Source organism: Rattus norvegicus, chromosome 8 (assembly GCF_021556685.1).
Source record: "Rattus norvegicus strain SHRSP/BbbUtx chromosome 8, alternate assembly SHRSP_T2T, whole genome shotgun sequence".
Classification (NCBI taxonomy): Eukaryota; Metazoa; Chordata; class Mammalia; order Rodentia; family Muridae; genus Rattus; species Rattus norvegicus.
Genome location: NC_141541.1, coordinates 53,777,419 through 53,795,311, shown reverse-complemented (window position 1 = coordinate 53,795,311; position 17,893 = coordinate 53,777,419). Strand labels below are relative to the sequence as shown.

Below are 17,893 nucleotides of genomic sequence, written 5' to 3'. Positions count from 1 at the left end.
TGAAGACAGCTACAGTGTACTCATATATAATAAATAATAAATCTTTAAAAAAAAAAAAAGACTCAGAGTTGGAATGAGCCCCAGGGGAAGCAGAGCTGTGGCAGTGTTCAATCAACAGCACCCATTGAACACCTGCTGTGTGCCGTGCGAAGTGTTTCTAGGGTGATGGGGCCATCTTTCTTGCCATGTGGGCGGGAATGCCTGACCTTCACTTCAGATGACTTGAGAAGGGGCTGGGAGGGAGGAGAATGGGGGAGCGAGGCGGGGGAGTTTCCCTGGGGCTTCCCTCCTTGTCTCCATCACAGCTCTTTAACCCCAGTAGGCTCTAAGCTAGGCCCTTCCCTCCCTACCGGCTCTAACACGATTGCTTCTTTATTGCTTGCAAGGGAGCAGGTCCTGAGCCCACCTGCTTTCCCTGAGAGGGCTGAGGAAAAACACTCCCAGGCCGAGGAGCTGGGCCTTGGGCAGCAGGAGGCTGAGGAGACCGAGGAGAAAGTAGAAGTCAGTCCCAGCTCACCTGTCTCTCCAGAGGTGTAAGGGCCAGTTTTATGTGTGTGTCCTGTCTTCCAGTGTATGGACTGCGTGAATGCCCATTCCCCTTGAGTGGTGGCAAGAAGTGGGGTGAAGGGTGGGTTGTCCTTGGTGCTGTCTGTGCAGCTTTGTGAGTTCCACTAGCCATCACTAACCCTTGCCTGGACTTAGCTCAGGTCCTTGGAGCACGGGCCAGGACCTAAGGTCTGAGGGTGGGTGAGGGGAACCCTGGGGCTCATTTAGCAGGAACCAGGAGAGGCACGCTCTCTCCTCCTCCAAGCCCTAGTTTTCTCTTAAAGCAAGTAAGGAATGTTCTAGAAAGGAAATGGGGGCTTGGGTGGGGGAGGGTGATTTGTTGGAGTCACAGACTGAGCAGACTTGCTCTCCAGGGCCTTGCCTTGACCCTCAGGTCTGAGGTAGCTGTGCCAGGCTCTGGCGTTTGTTGGTTTCCCCAGGTGAATGAGGCCTACAAAGGACCCAGGGCTGTCGAGCAGTTTTTCTGAGGCTGACTCACTGAGAGCCGCCCAGGCCACTGAGGCCTTTGTGTCTTCTTCATCCTCACCCTGCTGGAGTCACAGAGAAACAAGGCAGCCACATTTTTTTATTTTTATTTTTTTTCCGACAGTGAGCTGTCCTACGGTGACAAATATATGGCTTTCTCGGGTCCCCTGGGAGGCTGGCACCGCAGGTCAGGGTGCTTGCTGTTCCTGAGGACAGGAGTTGACCTGGCTCAGAGGAGGAGCTAGGCAGCGGGCAGGGGGTGGGACCAGGCCCTCTGGGGGCGGGGCCAGAGGCTTAGCTGGCTCCTCTCCAGGTACCTTGGCTACTCAGTGCCTGCCTCAGCGATACGCCTTCTGGGGTCTCCGACACCTGACTGACCCTCCTGGCTCCTCTAGGTGCCTGCACTGCTTTTCTTGAGTTTAACTTGTGGCAGCTGAGTCTGAAGGGCTAGGTGGCAAACTTCATGATGTCTGCATCTTTTGTGAACATTTGCAGACTAGTAAATGGATTCAGGCCACATCTTGTCTGTGCAGCTAAGTTGTAGAGCATGTATTTGCCTAGCAGATGCAAGGTCCTAGTTTGATCCCTAGTACTACTGCAGAGAGTGGCAGGGATGTGTGTGTGTGTGTGTGTGTGTGTGTGTGTGTGTGTGTGTGTGTGTGTGTGTCTGGCTCTCTAGCTTAGCAGAGTAAGCCCCCACCCCTCACTTTCCCACCCTGCTTACCCCTATTGATCTTTGAGCTACTTGGTGGCCAGCCTGAAATGACTGGGCTCCCCACTACCTCCCATGCCTGGAAACTAGGTCTCACTGAGACTGATACCTGAACGGTTGGCCTGAAACCAGACCTACTTCTTCGAGGGCCCTCACCATCCTGTTAGATCTTTCAGGCATCATTCAGTGCTTTAGAGCTAAGCAAGGCGTTCAGCATAACCGAGTCTTTAAACCAGGGAGGCAGGCAACAGCCTCCTTTGCCTGGTTGTCAGGTGTGCAGGCAGGTTCCCTGGTGTGGATAGCCTGGGCACGTGTGGTCTGCTGTCTCAGCTCCCGGCAGCATCTGTCCCTAGGGCTCCACAGAGCTCTGCAGCCCACAAGGGAGGCAGACGTTAAAAGGTACTGTCGTTGGGAGAGAAAAATGCTTTCTGCCAGGGTTGGAAATGAGTTGGAAGGTTGATGAGGCAGAGAGCTGGGAGGGGAGGCTCTTGTGGAGGGCAATATTCTCAGAGGAGGTAGCAGCCATGTTGCTATATCTGCCATCAGATGGGCTGTGTCAGGGGACTCAGGAAGCCGGGATGTGGAAGGAGTGAGGGGATGGAGTTGGGAGCTGAGAATTGACGGCGTGGTTCAGGGTTGTTTTCTGGGTTCCGATCTTAGGGATAGGGAGGCACCGGTATCGATGACATTTCTGGGATGTCACTAGCCTTTTTTCTCTTCCTCTTGCTAGTCTTTGTGGGGGTGTGGAGGGTGGGCAGTGAGATTTGTCACCATTCTGATCTGTCCCCTCCTGCTGCCTTCTGTCTGCTCTCTTGCTGAGCTGCAGAGAGGGGATTTCAGAGCCTGCAGCCTGGCAGGGCAGCTCCCCCGTTGGGCTCTCCCATGGTTCTTGGATTCATGTCCTGCCCATGGATTCCTGCCAGGTGGAGCCATGGCACTAGGCAAGAGGGGTGTTCTGTGCTGAGGCCAGTTGGGATGGGAGGCTTAGGGACTGGGAGTGCATACACCTCCTGGCCTTTAAGGAACTGAAGCACTTTGCCCTGAGACTGCTTTTATGGCTCACAGTCGTCGCTGGTATTTAGAGATTGTCTTTAGTCCTCCAGACTCCCTAGACCAGTAGTTCTCAACCTTGCTAATGCTTCAGCCTGTTAATATAGTTCCTCCCATTGTGCTGACCCACAATCATTAAGTTATTTTTGTTGCTCCTTCATAACTGCAATTTTGCTACTCTTATGTGTCGTAATGTAAATATCTGATATGCAAGGTATTGGGTATGTGGCCCCCATGGATCAAGAACCACTGTTCTAGACACATAGTAAATGGCTGTCATTGTCGCCTTCTTAACAGTTCTCTGTGTACCTGTGCTAGCTCAGAGTTTCTCATCCGTTTTCAGACACTAACTTAACCCTGAGCTGATGAAAATCTTCCATCATGGTTGGCTCAGGAAAGCACCTGGCTCCTTTGGTAGCAAGGCGGGGAGGGAGCTTTGTAGCATCTTCTGCATTGCCTTGCCCTCTGCTTGGTTTGGGAGGTAGAAAACAGACTCCGGGACCTGTTTCTGAAATGAGCCTTAACTAACAGGCAGAACTTGAGTGGGGACGTGGGAACAGGAATGCAAGCCATTCCATGGGAGGACCCCTGAGGGACAGAACTTTGTTCTCCTCTGCCAGTTCTGGACCTGTGGGACCTTGGTGGGCACTAACACTGCAGTGGTCAGCCTCCCTCTCCCTCACACAGGCAAACTGCAGAGCCTGCAGCTCCTCAAAAGCAGTTCTCAGAGGCTGTACTGAAGGGCATAGAAGAGGGAGTGACCCAGGAACTGGAGGAAGACCACAGGTTGCTGCTGGAATTGCAGAAAGAGAAGCTGCAGCAGCTGGAAGAGAGGCTGTGTCGAGAGGAAGAGGAGGAGGAGAAGGAGGAAGAAGAGGAGGAGAAGGAGGAAGAGGAGGAGAAGGAAGAAGAGGAGGAGGAGGAGAAGGAAGAGGAGGGGGAGGAAGAAGAGAAGGAAGAAAAAGAGGAGGAGGAGGAAGAGGAGGAAGAGGAGGAGGAGGAGGAGGAGGAGGAGAAAGAGGAGGAGCACTGGCTTTACCAGCAGAAGGAGAAGTCCCTCAGGTCTGTTTCTTTCCTGTGGAGGGGCTTGGGGGGTGAGGGGCACCCCACTGGGATGCCCACAGCCTCACAAAGTGGCTCATAGAAACCTCACCCAGAAACTTGAGCCGGTATTGTGTTGAGTACCCAAGAAAGCATCTGTGACTTGGCTTCCTTGATGACAAGGGACACTGGAAAGGTGGTTCGTTAGCCAGCAGAGTTCTCCTCAGAAAAAAAGGGAAAATGGCTACCAAGATGGTCATAAGCAGCATGTTGTAGCCTGAGCTAAAGGTGCTTCAGAACCACGTTGACTTGACAGTTTAATACCACATCCTGTCCTTTTCAACATCCAAGAGTGGCTGAGAGTTACTATTTTAGACCATAGATAGCAAATCTATGCTTAATTTTGAAGATACAAACCAGAAAACCGTCACCTACGTAGTGGGAGGTCAGGGTTCAGTTCATGAGCCCAACATAGGCGCTCTGATCCAGCACCACCCTCTCTAAAACTTCATGGGTCCCTGAAGACTATCTTCTTTGTGCCAACTAAAGATAAGGGCAGTAGCCAAATAGCTTACCTTAAAATACAGCCCCCTTGAAGCCTCTCCTAAGAGCTCAGAGTTTGTGGTGGCAGAGACCAGGGTGCTGGAAGACTAGAACTGCCTCAAGGCCTAGAACATGGTAATTGCTTCTTAAATGGTATTTCTTGTCTAGCCAATCATGACTGAATGATTTCTCTGTGGGTAAGAGCCTTACCTGGCTTTCTTTGAAGCAGTTTACTTCAAGACCCCAATTTTTCTTTCCACACATATTTTCGTGGGTGTGGGTCCTCCTCCTTGAAGTGGAATGGGAAGACAGACAGGCCCTTGTCCTTTTGTTTTGTTAGGTGTAAGACGAGAGGCTTGAATTACTCTAAAGTCTCTGTTAGCCCCCATGTCCAATGTTAGCTGTGTAAATTTTGCCACAGGAAAAAAAAAAGACAGGGATTTTGGGGAAACCAAGAGGAAGAATTTGCATTTTGCTCAGGTTTTTTTCTCCCCCAGTGGTGTAAATCACTTGAAATAGGAAATAATTCTAAATCTTTTCCCCCTCTCCCCATGTGGAGAGGTTTAATGAGAGAAGAGTGGAAGAGGGGAGGACCAGAGGCCGGCCATGAGCATGTGGAGGGAAGGGACAAAGGGGAAGAGGGCACGAGAGCAGAGCAGAGAAGAGCAAAGAGTCTAAATCTGTTTTGTCTCTGGAATTCACTACAGACCTTTGCAAAGAGGTCGTCTTGTGAATCCTGCTTTTCTCAGGGTTGGGCATCCCGGGTGCACTGCATGCTTCCCTAGTGTTTCGGGGTCTATGTGAGGAGTTACCCAAGAAAGATATAGTTTGTAAAGGCACAGATATATTCGCTTCAGGAGAAATGATGGCTGCCATCGATCAGATCAAGGTGCCTCTCATGGACTTTTAAGGCTTACTCAGCGTTTGGGGCTGGGTGATACTGCACAGACCCAGCACTTTGACTGAATACCATTTCGTGCCAGTTACAACATTCAGTGCTTGATACAAAAGACTCACAGCCAGGCGTTGTGTAAGCACTCGGGAGGTGAAGGCAGAAGGATCAGGAGTTAAGGCTACTTTTTGGCTACAGAGGAAGTCTGAAGCCAGCCTAGGTTCCACGAGACCCTGTCCCCTTTCCCAAAAGGAGGCAGGAGTCTTGCTTTGAAAAAATTCTGTGCCTTGGAAGGAACGTAGATAGAACAGATCAGTTATAAGGCACCATGATGCATGGCAGCTTGTGCTAAGAAAGGCCCACGTGCAGATGGTGAGGGGAAGTGTAAACTGATGAACTTGTGTATCGGGCAATGAGTATGGTTTTGTCAGATAGAAGAGTGGAGTTCTGGGCTGAAGAACCAGCATGAGCAATGGTCAACAGACAAAGCAAAGGACTGTGAGTCTGGAGAAGGCGATGCTACTGGTATGCCTGGGATAGGGTTTAATGACCAAGGAGCAAGGGATGAGGCGAAAGACTGGCTGGGGTGGTTGTAACCTTCCTTGAGTGGATACTATGTCCAGGAGGATGACCTGTAGGTGTAGAGCAGTCTAGGACCAAGCAGCCTGCCATTTGCTTCCTGTGGCAGAAGGTAGATGGAGTTCAGGTCTATAAGGAACCAACGTGGATGAGAGGTTGACTGATCTTTAATACCAAGAGTGGTTTGTAGGTAGGCTGCGAGGCTCTCAGAGTCTGAGTAGCACGGGCCCTTGGATACAAGAAAGACCTCTGTGATCTCTCTCACCAGCCTGCCTGTCCTTTTCCCTCAGCCTCCTGAAAACACAGTTACAGAAAGCCGCTGAGGAGGAGGAGAAGGAAGAGGAGACTCGGATTAGAGAGGAGGAAAGCCAGAGGCTGGCCTGCCTCCGGGCCCAGGTGCAGTCCAGTACAGAAGCATTTGAGAACCAAATTAGGTGAGTGTACACTGGGAGCCGCCTGGACCAAGGACCCGGGTGCACGGGCCTGTTCCCATTCCATTCCGTCTGCCCAGAGCCGAGCAACAGACTGCCCTACAGAGGCTTCGAGAAGAGGCAGAGACCCTCCAGAAAGCTGAAAGGGCCAGCTTGGAACAGAAAAGCAGGCGGGCTCTGGAGCAGCTGAGGGAGCAGCTGGAGGCAGAGGAGAGGAGTGCACAGGCAGCCTTGAGGGCAGAGAAGGAGGCGGAGAAGGAGGCCACTCTGCTGCAGCTGAGGGAGCAGCTGGAAGGAGAGAGGAGAGAAGTGAGTGAGCTGAGGGAAGACTGTCTCCCTGACACGGCATGAGGGGTTAGCCTCCAGGTGGGGTGCAGGGAGGGAAGCTGATTCTACCCAGCCTAGGAACTGGCCCTGGTCTCTGAGGCTTCTCTCACAGGCCCTCTGCTTCTCCTCAGGCAGTGGCAGGCCTGGAGAAGAAGCACAGCACTGAGCTGGAGCAGCTCTGTTCCTCACTGGAAGCCAAACACCGGGAGGTGAGAAGAGGGTGGCCTGGTCTGATGGGGCAGAGCCTGGGGCCTCGGGCCCCTTCATGCTGGCACAAGAGTTCAGCCCCACCCTTGTCCTGTAGGGAGTAAGCTTCCTCCCCTCCCCACCCTTCCCACTTCCCCAGGATGCTGGGCTGGGTGCTGAATCTGTGCACCCCATTCTGAGGGCCACATTTCCTTGTATGCACTGGCATCTCCTTAGGTGATCTCCAACCTCCAGAAGAAAATAGAGGGAGCTCAGCAGAAAGAGGAGGCCCAGTTACAGGAGAGCCTTGGGCGGGCTGAGCAGAGAACTCACCAGAAGGTTCATCAGGTGATCGAGTATGAGCAGGAGGTGAGTGCCGGTCTCTGTCGCCCCTGCTAAGGTCTGCTGCTGCGCCATCTAGTCTCCACTCGGCCTCTAGTCCCTCAGGGCCAGAACCTTTGCTGCTCCTTAGGGCCCTGTGTCTTAGGGAGGGGTACCGAGCGGCAATCATTCAGACGTATGTATCCGTGCTTTGGTGCTATGTGTGTGCTTGTGGGTAGGGACACTACATGCGTAAGATCTTCAGGCCCTGCAAACCGTGTTTCTTCTGTGTCCCCCTTACAGCTCAGCAGCCTCCTTCGAGACAAGCGCCAGGAGGTGGAGAGGGAGCATGAGAGGAAGATGGACAAGATGAAGGAGGAGCACTGGCAAGAGATGGCTGAAGCCAGAGAGCGATATGAAGCTGAGGTAGCCTCCGCCCAGCATGCACAGCATAGGCACAGCAGCCAGGGTCCTTCTCAGCTGGCTGTCAAGACCCGGGGAGAGGATGAGGTCAGGAAAGGGGTTAGGGGAGACTTACCTGTCTGGCTCCCTGCGACAACAAGGCCTTGTTCAGCTTTTTCCGCCCGAAGCTTGAGAAACCCTGGTTCCCCGGCAAGGGTTGCTCGACCGCCCACAGTGGCTGCTCTTAAAAAAAAAAAATCATAATGATTGCTGGTTGAAACTAAGGTTTACTCGGCGCTGGGGGCCACTCTGAGCTCCTTAGCATTCAGTCCTCATGGCAGCCTTGGGGAACGCGTGCTATTATTATCTTCATTTTAGAGACCCAGGCACTGAGGCCAGGGGACTTTAGGCCACCTTCCCAAATTGTGGGACTCCCAGCCTTCTGGTTCAGTCACCCCAAAACCATGTCACCAGGGTGCATGGAATTTCAGGACACCAAGGAAGAGACTGACAGGAGCCAAACAAGAGCTGGGTATTATTTATTGCTGCTGCTGCTGTGACAGACTGCCTGTCAGAAGCAGCTTGGGGAAGGAAGGGCGGCACTGTTTGAAACTGTACTCTTATTACGGTGGGGAAGGCCTGGTGGCAGAGCACGACACAGCTGGTCACTTCGTGTCCTCAGCCAGGAATGGACACTCGACTCCACTTCTTGTTTTTAGGTGGTCTGAGACCCCCCCCCCCCAACCCTTGGAAGGGTGCTGCCCATGTAGAGCATGGGTCTCCCCACCTCAGCCAACCCATATCTAGAAAATCTCTCGCAGAGCTCAACCCTGACGCCTGGGTGATTCCAGGCTCTGTCAGCTTGGCAGGCAATAACAGCAACCGTCTTATGACCCATCTTCTTTGGTCTAGAGGTGGGAATGTTTCATGTCGCAAGTGAACCCTGGCTCAACTTGGGGTTGAGGGCGAATAGTGGGCAGTGGTAGCAGTTAGCATTTAGTACAGTGCAGCCTGTGGGAGACCATTGGGCTCCTGCTCCGGTGCCTGGAATCCAGACTCCTTGTCCAATCTTTCAGGGTAGAAACAGCACTCTCAGGACAAAATTTAGCTGCATGCCTTCATTCCATCATTATTGAAGACCAGAGAAAATGCCCAGTGGCCTCTCTTGATGGAGAAGCCGTAGAGCATGCATCAGAAGGAGAGGCGGTCTCCCTAAGGGAGACATCTGGTCTGTGTTGGTTCTAGCTCCACAGAGAGAGCAGGCAGGCATTCTGGGTCTCCTCTAAAAGCTACTTTGGGGGAGCTTATGCTGACCTTCATTGATCTGACTCACTGACACAGCAGGAGTTGTGGAGACTGATTTTGGGGTGTAAGGAGCCACTGTGGGTTCCCACCGGTGACTCCACGATCTTTTCAGGAGAGAAAGCAGCGGGCCAACCTCCTGGGGCACCTGACTGGAGAGCTGGAGCGCCTGCGAAGGGCCCATGAGCGAGAGTTAGAGAGCGTGAGGCAGGAGCAGGACCAGCAGCTTGAAGACCTGAGGCGCCGACACCGGGATCAAGTGAGGGCCTGGGAGATGGGGTGGTGCTTAGACACTTCCATTGCAGGGTAGGAAGCCATGTGCGCTGCCCCAAGAATTGTAGGGCAGACTCTGGCACCTTTTAGGATTGAGATCTTACCCTAGCCACGTCTATGCTTCAGGGTCTCTTTGCTCCTTGTTTTCTGAGCCTTGCTCAGAGTAGGCCTAGTGTTTGAAAGGAGAGGCCAGCCCATTTACATCTTTGGGGGTGGGCAGGTTCATGTCACCCTGTCCCATTGGGTACACGGGAGGCCGCAAGGGCAGGGAAAGAGGCAGCAGGCCAAAGTCCGGCTTAGACTTTGGGGTGTGGCATGCCAGCTTCTGGATCTTCCTCCTGTCCCTCAATGAACACCTTTCACCCTCTCTACACCCACGTCTTTCTGTTTACCTTACCTCTGCCAGGAAAGGAAATTACAAGATTTAGAGGCGGAACTCTCATCTAGAACTAAAGATGTCAAGGCCAGACTGGCTCAGTTGAATGTTCAGGTGAGGGTGGACGATGCCTAGAGATCTACCTTACCCTGGGGAGGGGAGTGGAGCACAGAGGGCAGGCTCCACCTCAGTCTTGGGGTCTGCAGTCAGCCCGGGGCCTGTCTCCCCTCAGGAGGAGAACATGCGGAAAGAGAAGCAGCTGCTCCTGGACGCGCAGAGGCAGGCTGCTCTGGAGAAGGAGGTCTGTGCGCCTGCTCTTCCCCTTTCCTTTGTCCCTCTGTTCACCTGTCTTGTCCAGGGCCCTGGGGTTCTAATACTGTGTTGGCCAGTATCATGCTACCCAGTGGATCTGACTTTCAAGCCTCAGGAAGTGGCACTGTGGTGGGAGACCCCAGATCCCGGAGACGGTGGCTTCAGGGGCTCTAGCTTTCTGCCTCCCACACCTCTGATGCCGCCTGCACCTCACCTTCTCCTCACTGGGTCTGCGGGTATCCTCTCTCCCTCTGCCCCAGGAAGCCACAGCCACCCGTCGGCACCTGGAGGAAGCAAAGAAAGAGCACACACACCTGCTGGAGTCGAAGCAGCAGCTACGCAGGGCCATCGATGACCTGCGGGTCCGGCGGGTGGAGCTCGAGTCCCAAGTGGACCAGTTACAGACACAGAGTCAGAGACTGCAGAAGCACGTGAGGTAGTGTGGGTTCCCTGCTCCTGGCTGTCACTCCCCACAAACCCCTGCTGCTTTTGGACCCTCTCTCATCTCTCTTTGGAGGAAGGAGGAAGGCCCAGCCTGCAATCCAGGCAGAAGCAGCCAACACATTTCTGCCGTACTTCATAGGGAACGGGGCGGTGTCCAGGCTATAAGAAATAGAGGATTCTGGGTTCTGGTGTCCACACCTTAGCCCTGCCCTGCGGGTGTGAGGGTGAGTGTCCAGGCCTCACTTCCCTACCTCTTGCTCCCTTCCTCACCACAGCAGCCTAGAGGCCGAAGTACAGAGGAAGCAGAACATCTTGAAAGAAATGGCAGCTGAGACTAATGCTCCCCCACACCCGGAGCCAGGTCTCCACATTGAGGACCTGAGGAAATCCCTCGGCACAGTGAGCCAGGGGCCAATGCCTGGGAGTGAGGGTGGGGTTGTGGAGGGAGGCAGAAAGGTAGGGCATTTGAGAGGAGCCTGACTCTGCTTTATTGAGGACCTAGCCTCCCTCTGCCCCCTCCGTCACTCAGATGGTACCTCAGATGTAAAGAGCACCCAGGGGCCGTCAGAGCTCTTTCTTCGGCTAAGACACCAGGATCTCTCTGGCTTTTGCTACATCCAGTCTTTTCCACTATGTGTTTGCAGAATGAGAACCAAGAGGTGTCTTCTTCTCTGTCCCTGAGTAAGGAAGGGATCGACCTGTCCATGGATAGGTGAGTTTTCCTAGCCCATCTTGTGCCGTGAAAGCTGAAGGGAGTGCCCACACCACAGCTGAGGTGACAGTGGCCGTCACCGGGCTTGGTTCAAGGCACGGCCTAGGGATGGATGAATCTACTAAGCTAAGATCCGTGACCTTTAACACAACAGGCTGGCAGCTGCTGACCTCTCGTGGAAAGGTCAGACCCCGGGAGTGCCTAGCTATCTCAGTACAGGCCCGAGTGCCACACTCTCTAGGTCTTCAACAACACTTATCTACAGCTTCAGCCATAGCTCCTGCGTGCTCAGGTGTCTGTGTGCCGGGGAATCAGCCAGCCCTGTGGCTCAATGTTGTCTTCAGCCCCCCCCCCCTTCTTGCTGCCCCACAGTGTCCGGCACTTCCTCTCTGCTGAGGGTGTAGCTGTCCGCAGTGCTAAGGAGTTCCTGGTGCGCCAGACACGCTCCATGCGGAGGCGACAGACAGCTCTGAAAGCCGCCCAGCAGCACTGGCGCCATGAGCTGGCCAGTGCCCAGGAGGTAGACGAAGACCTGCCCGGCACTAAGGTCCTGGAGAACGTGCGCAAGAACTTGGATGAGGTCAGGAGCCCAGAGGAGGCCTGCCAGCCCGTGTTGGGAGGTCTGGTGGGGGGGGGGGTTACCAGCTTTCCTCAGCTCATCGTACTGGGAACTCAGGAGCTCTGGGGTCACTTGCCTTACCATGGCTGCACATTATGTGTGTGTAAACACCTCTAATAGTAAATTATTTTATCTTCATATCGATCATCTTTAAAAAGTGAGCTACACAGGTTGAGGGTCCCTAGCCCCCAAATCAATTCTCAAAGGGTAACGTCTATGCAGATATTCCCAAATCAGAAAAGTACAAAAATCTTAAACACTTCTGAAGCCAAGCGGTTTAGAACTGTGGAGTCATTGCCATGGCTTAGGTGAAAGGTGTGACCAATCTCTAAAATATTTCACTTCTCTTCTTTGTCACTCTGGTTGACTGGGGACATGAAGGTCTTGGAATACACTCAGTGTAAGATTGAGTAGCTCCCCTGACTCGCTTCTTGTATGGTCTGATTCGCAACGGAAACACAGATGCCATCATTCCATGATGTGGCAGATTTTTGCACCAGTTGAGGCCTCAGTTGCACGGGCTCCCCTGGATCACGTCTGAAGCCTTGCAATTCTGATGGTGCCAGAACTGGGTGAGGGGCACGTGCCTTGCAGCCTGTATGCCTAGCTTGTGGGCGATAGACAGCAAGAGGCATGTAGACACAAGGATGGACTCCCCAGGGTGTGTCCATCCTGTCCCCGGGCACTGTTACTGCCCTGCTGTACTCTTCTTTGTTGGCGGCAAGGGTGTTAGCCAAGTGATGGTAACATCTGGTCAACAGCTTGAGAACCTAGCATCTGCGGGCACAGTGTTCCTCATGCAGCACGCCGTCCCGTTAGTTCTCAGGATCTGAGGAGAGAATAGCAGTTCTCTCAGATGAGCGGACTGAGACTTAAGGTGTTTACGACCCTCCCAGCCAGCCAATATCAGAGCTGGGACTCCGGCATCCATGCTAACACTGGTTGTCTCCCCTTCCTCCCTGGACACAGGAGACCAAGCACCTGGACGAGATGAAGTCAGCCATGCGGAAAGGCCATGACTTGTTGAAGAAGAAAGAGGAGAAGCTGAACCAACTGGAATCTTCTCTACTGGAAGAGGTATCCTCCTGTGGCCATACAGCCCAATGTGGCCACTCCCTCCTTCCCTCCCAGGATCCTGGCTTTCTTCAGACTGCTTTAGGGAGAACTGGATCTCTAGGCTCAGGCGCTTGGCTCTCGAGATAGTAGAGGCACGGCTCTCTCAGAAGAGCCGAGCGGTCAGTGTCTGTGCTGACGGTTCAGGGCACTCTACGAGCTTCTGCTGCTTGGTCGCAGCGTTCTTGGTGAACGTCACTGACTCGGGGACTAGCTCTGTTCTTCCCGCATGGTTCTTAGGAGAGCCGTGACCAAGTGTGGCATCAGGGCGTTTCTCCCTTCCCTGAGACGGTGTGCAGTCTCCTCCATGTCCCAGGTTTGGTTTGGGAGTGGGGATACTCAAAATGGAGAGACCGTGAGGCTAGTTTGGGAGCAGATTGATGGGGTTCCTCTGGTCCTGGGGACCAGACTGTTTCATAGGCAGTTGGGTTCTCTCACCTTAGCCTCTCTACTGAGGCAGACTTTGTGGTACACCTCTCCTGCGGTGCCTGTGGAACCTTGGATCCCAGAAGAACCAGCTCACCAGGCCTCAGGCCTCAGGCCTCAGGCCTCACTTATTGCATGGCAGGTGGATTGAAAACACATGGGAATGGACAGTACTAGTGGCCACTTCTGTCTGTCAGGTCTCTGACGAGGACACTCTGAAAGGATCCTCTATCAAGAAGGTGACCTTTGATCTCAGCGACATGGATGACTTGAGCAGTGAGAGTTTTGAGTCCTGCCCCCTGCTGCACAGTGAGTGGTGGCACCCAGAGAAGCCATGGAGGAAGAGGGTCAGTGTTGTGGTGAGGGAGGGTGGGGCCTATGGTCCTGTCCCCTACCCCCAGCCTTGTACTGAGCTTATGTCTGGATGAGGTATGCCGTTGGCGCTGGGTCTGCTATGGGGAGGGATGGTGGGACCAAGGCCTCCTGCAGCCATCTGGTCGCAGTGGCTCTGCCTGTAGTTGGGTCAAGGACCTTGATTTTCCTTTTGTCTATGTCCTTGGGTCCCCTGTCTAGGACATAGAAGCCCTGCCGTCCATCTTTTGTCCTCCCATAAGGCCCGTAGCCTGTAACCTGCAGGGACAGGGAGAGGCACTAATAAGACCCTTAAGTGCCAGCTACACCCTGAGTCCTTTCCCACCATCTGCCTCTTTCCTTTCAGTCACCCCGACCCCAAACTCTGCTGATCCCAACAAGATTCATTACCTGAGCAGTTCCCTTCAGCGAATCAGCAGTGAGCTAAATGGCGTGCTGAGCGTGCTGGGAAGTCTCAACTCCCAGCCACTACCACAGGGCCTCAGCAGCCAGCCCCCACCTCCGCTCCTCACCTCCTCACTTCGGTCCTCCAAGAACATCCTTGCCCCTGCCTACTCCTCCCAGACCAAGCCCTCCTCCTTGTCTTCTATGACACCCACATCCACCCAGTGGGCCTGGGACCCGGGACAGGGCACCAAGCTGTCTCCCTCCTCCTCCTCGCAAACCGTGGATGATTTTCTGCTGGAGAAGTGGCGCAAGTATTTCCCCAGTAGGTCCCACCTCCACACCTCTCTCCTGTGCTCTATGTCCTCTCTCATAAGCATCCTTCCGTTTCCTTTTGCCCACCCCTTATTTCGGCCGCCATCTTTGGTCCATTGCCTCTGTGTCTCTATCTATGGGGACCTGGGGCAGGAAGACCTTTGCCAAAGGCCCTTCAGCTGGAGGCTCTGTGCTGGGTTGTCTTACACTGAGCTCACACTGCTTGGAGCTTTTATTATCAATGCTAGAGCTTGGCAGAATTTTAAACAGTTTTTGTCTTCCTAACATCTGTCATTCATATGGTACACTACGGCATTTACACACACACACACACACACACACACACACACACAGAGAGAGACACACACACACACAGACACACATACCTGCATTTAGTCTATTTTATGGTTCTCAGGTAGTAATTATTTATCCCCATTTTATAGATGAGTAAGTTGAGACTCTGCAGGTTAGTAGTAAGCTCCAGAGTACTTTTGAATGAGTGAATCACTTGCCAAGTTTTGACCATGTACTTATGACCCCTGGGCCCTGGCTTCAGCTTTGGGACCTAGTCTTGCCTTGTTGAATAACATAAGTCAAAAAGGCAACCATTTGAGAAAAGAATGTAGAAAAACAAAAAAGTCTTCTTTCTGCTCGGCCCAAATTGAAAAGGAGATTTTCAGAATCACAGTAAACAGGACAGTTCTTGTCTGTCACCTGTCTGTCACTTCCAGGATGAAAACTTTCCCTGTCATTGTTTGTTCTGGGGACGGGAACGCAGGGGGTACTGGTAGTGAACTTGGAGGTGGCCTGCTGGGGCCGGGCTGGGGCTGACTCTCCTGACGGCTGCCCTCGAACCCCATCTTCTTGCTTTTCCAGCGGGCATCCCCTTGTCCAGTGGCTCCCCGCCCCCACCGGAGAACAAGCTGGGTTATGTATCTGTAAGGTAAGCCTTTGTGCTAGGTGTGGCCCCAGAGTCTAGAGCTCCACTGCACCTCCCTGGCAGATGGGAACAGACCTCATGGTCCTGTTGGCCTGCGAGCCTAGGCAGGTCCCCAGCCCAGAGCCACCTGCATCTTGCCTTTGTTGAGGAATTCCACCACAGCAAGGAAAGAGTCAGATCCCTGCTGCTGAGGTTCAACGGACATGGGGCGGGATACGTGGGCTCTGCAGGCCCTGCCCATCACTGGAGAGGTGGAGGTGAAGCCCTGCTCCTCCTGTGGCCCCACCAGCCCTGGAGTCTGGCCCGGCTTTGCCATTGAGTTCTTTGTCTGATTCCTATGCCCCCTTCTTCTCCAATACCTGTTGAGCAACAACTGGAGAGGGACACCCATGGGGGAGACAGACAGACGGTTATTTAGTCCCGTTATTAATTTCCTATTCATCTCAGTCTCTGGCAGATGTCTCGTTCTTCCCGCCCCAGCCCTAACTGTAAACCCCACAGCCATCTCTGATCTCTGGGCCAGCCAGAGAGCTGACACTCTGTATCTGAGCAGACAGAAGGGAGCTCCTTGCTGATGAGATCGGCTAAGGATGGACAGATGTGAAGCTCCAGGGTAGATTTTGCATCAGATGCTCAGGAAGGGTGTGGAGGGCAGCCACTACCTTCCCTTTGGGGACCTGATGACTCGCCTTACCAGAGAAGGCCTTACAGAGGCACGAGAGGGTCAGTGAGACAGAGAGGCGGTACGCAGCTCGGGCATGTCGCCATCTTCCTGCCTGCCCTCCTCTCTCTTCCAGTGAGCAGCTCCACCTCCTGCAGCGCTCCCACTCCCGAGTCCCCAAGACGGACAGTATCAGCATTCAGAGCATGATCGAGTCTAACCGGAAGTGGCTGGAACATTTCAGGAACGACCCCAAGGTGTATCCTTCTAGCTGGTCCCCAAGCTCTAGTCCCTCCCTGTGGTTGCAGCTGACTGGCTGAGCTCCTCCACCAGCCTCTGTGGTGTCGGGGGAACATCCTGTTGGACCTTAGACCCTTTCTCTCAGCCACCCAGTTTTCCTTCACTTTGTGTCCAGACAGCTTTTCTCCTCGGTGCCCAAATCAACAACCACATCGAACTTACTGCAGCTGGGCCTGGATGAGAACAACAGACTGAATGTGTTTCACTACTAAGCCCCGTGTGGGGCCAGGGCAGTGCTGCCACCTCTTCCTCTATAACAAGTGCCTAAGGAGCCGCCAGCACTTTATTTCTCTCTCTCACCAAACATGTCGTCCGTTGCGTACTCCAGCTAGGATTTGGAGGAACCACCGGGTAACTAGGTGGAAAGTACGACTGTAGATGGCCACACACACTTCAACCGTGGACTGTCCTGAGCAGAAGTGTGGACACCTTCGAGCTTCAGCATCAAAGCGGCACTGAGATGTGGCTGTCGAAGACTTCAGTGGTGCGGCCACCTTAGTTAAAGCAACTGCTTTGGGAGGCCTAGGGAACTTCCTTGGAGGTTGGTCCCCTGCTGAGGGTGTGGTCCTTTATCCTTACAGCCTCCTAGCATCGCATGCCATGGGACTTGGCTATGCTGGGCCCGTGCCTCTTTCTGATACCTCAGCCCTGACAGGATCACACCCGTCCCTCTCTTTTTGCCCTTTTTCTTTTTAAATGTCTTCTGTCTCAGGTTTGGGCTCAGCTGCCTGAGCCTGGCTGGGCGTTGCTAGAGGGCCCCAGAGGGATGTTCTGCCTCCCTCCTCTCAGCCGGCACTGTGCTTTCCACACGGTTCTCAGAAGCACACTTCCCTCCCTTAGGATGCTCTCTGGAGCTATCCCTTGCCCTCAGGTCTCAAGCACCTATCTCTCCAGGAAGCCAAAAAGCCATAGGGAAAGAGGAATGCCTTCTGTCCCATCTTGATATGTCTCTTCTTTTACCTCCCAAGTGTGTCCGTGAGCCCTATTTCCATCTGTCCTTCTACCTGGGCCACCCCTGGCCTAGTCCAACTACCAACTCTGTCCAGAGCTCTGTGGATGGGGCTGACTAGAGCCCGGCACTGGCAGGAGCCATCTTCAGTCAGGTGCTTCTGGCTCAAGCCTCCTCGGCCCCACTTCCCCTCAGCGGGCTCTGTAGGAGCTACAGGTGATGTTCGCAGCATCTGTCTTACTGTTTAAACAGAATGCCCTCATTTTTCTTGTCTTGAGAAGCTGCGGGATGCCTTTACCCTTGCAACCTGCAGGATCTCACAGATTCATTTTTCATTTCTTTGCCACGGAATAAACCTCGAATGGCCGGTTGGCTTTTTAACCCTCTTAGACATCTTTTAGTCATCGGCTGACCACACACAGAAAAGGTCCGTTTTGTCATTTGTTCCACTCTGTGTGCCTTGAGAACCACTCCTGTGATACGACTCTGGTGACAGTCCTGTTGTTTTGTTTTGTTTTTTGCATCTATTAAATCTCTGCAAGTCGGTTTTCTATGAGGCAGTCCTGTGCATGTGCTGGTTTCTTTGGAAGTCTTCGTGTCCTTCTTCCCGAGGGACAGGTGGGGACAATGGCTCTTCGTGGTACACATCCCTGGGTATCTGATTTAGCTACCTCAACAGTGTGGAGTTGGGGGCAAGTGTGGGCTGCTCCATGTATATGGATGACAGAAAAGCAAGGCTCAAAGACTTCTAGGTACCTGGGTCCCCTAGTAAAATGTAGATCTCTCCCCCAAAGCACCATCAGCTCTACTGCCACCAGCCCTCAGAGAGCTCACTTAAATTTACAGCCTACTCCTTCCCTGTTCTCCACTTGCAAGGCT

The 17,893-nt window shown here is 53.4% G+C and overlaps 1 protein-coding gene across 6 annotated transcripts in view; it reads left to right on the top strand.

The window, feature by feature from the left end:
* Cep164 (centrosomal protein 164) overlaps window positions 1-17,574 on the top strand; it is a 63,574-nt gene extending 46,000 nt beyond the window's left edge. For 3 of the 6 annotated variants that reach the window (XM_087562709.1, XM_087562708.1, XM_087562706.1), the window contains 20 exons: window positions 387-533; window positions 3,482-3,856; window positions 6,140-6,283; window positions 6,361-6,589; window positions 6,739-6,816; window positions 7,031-7,162; window positions 7,418-7,540; window positions 8,934-9,077; window positions 9,498-9,581; window positions 9,700-9,768; window positions 10,040-10,215; window positions 10,499-10,622; window positions 10,868-10,935; window positions 11,308-11,515; window positions 12,524-12,631; window positions 13,291-13,402; window positions 13,812-14,174; window positions 15,041-15,107; window positions 15,902-16,024; window positions 16,181-17,574. In XM_087562709.1, the coding sequence (XP_087418835.1) occupies window positions 387-533; window positions 3,482-3,856; window positions 6,140-6,283; window positions 6,361-6,589; window positions 6,739-6,816; window positions 7,031-7,162; window positions 7,418-7,540; window positions 8,934-9,077; window positions 9,498-9,581; window positions 9,700-9,768; window positions 10,040-10,215; window positions 10,499-10,622; window positions 10,868-10,935; window positions 11,308-11,515; window positions 12,524-12,631; window positions 13,291-13,402; window positions 13,812-14,174; window positions 15,041-15,107; window positions 15,902-16,024; window positions 16,181-16,277 (2,971 nt within the window). In that variant the 3' untranslated portion in view covers window positions 16,278-17,574. 6 annotated transcript variants of the gene reach the window in all.
* Window positions 17,575-17,893: the final 319 nt, after the last annotated feature.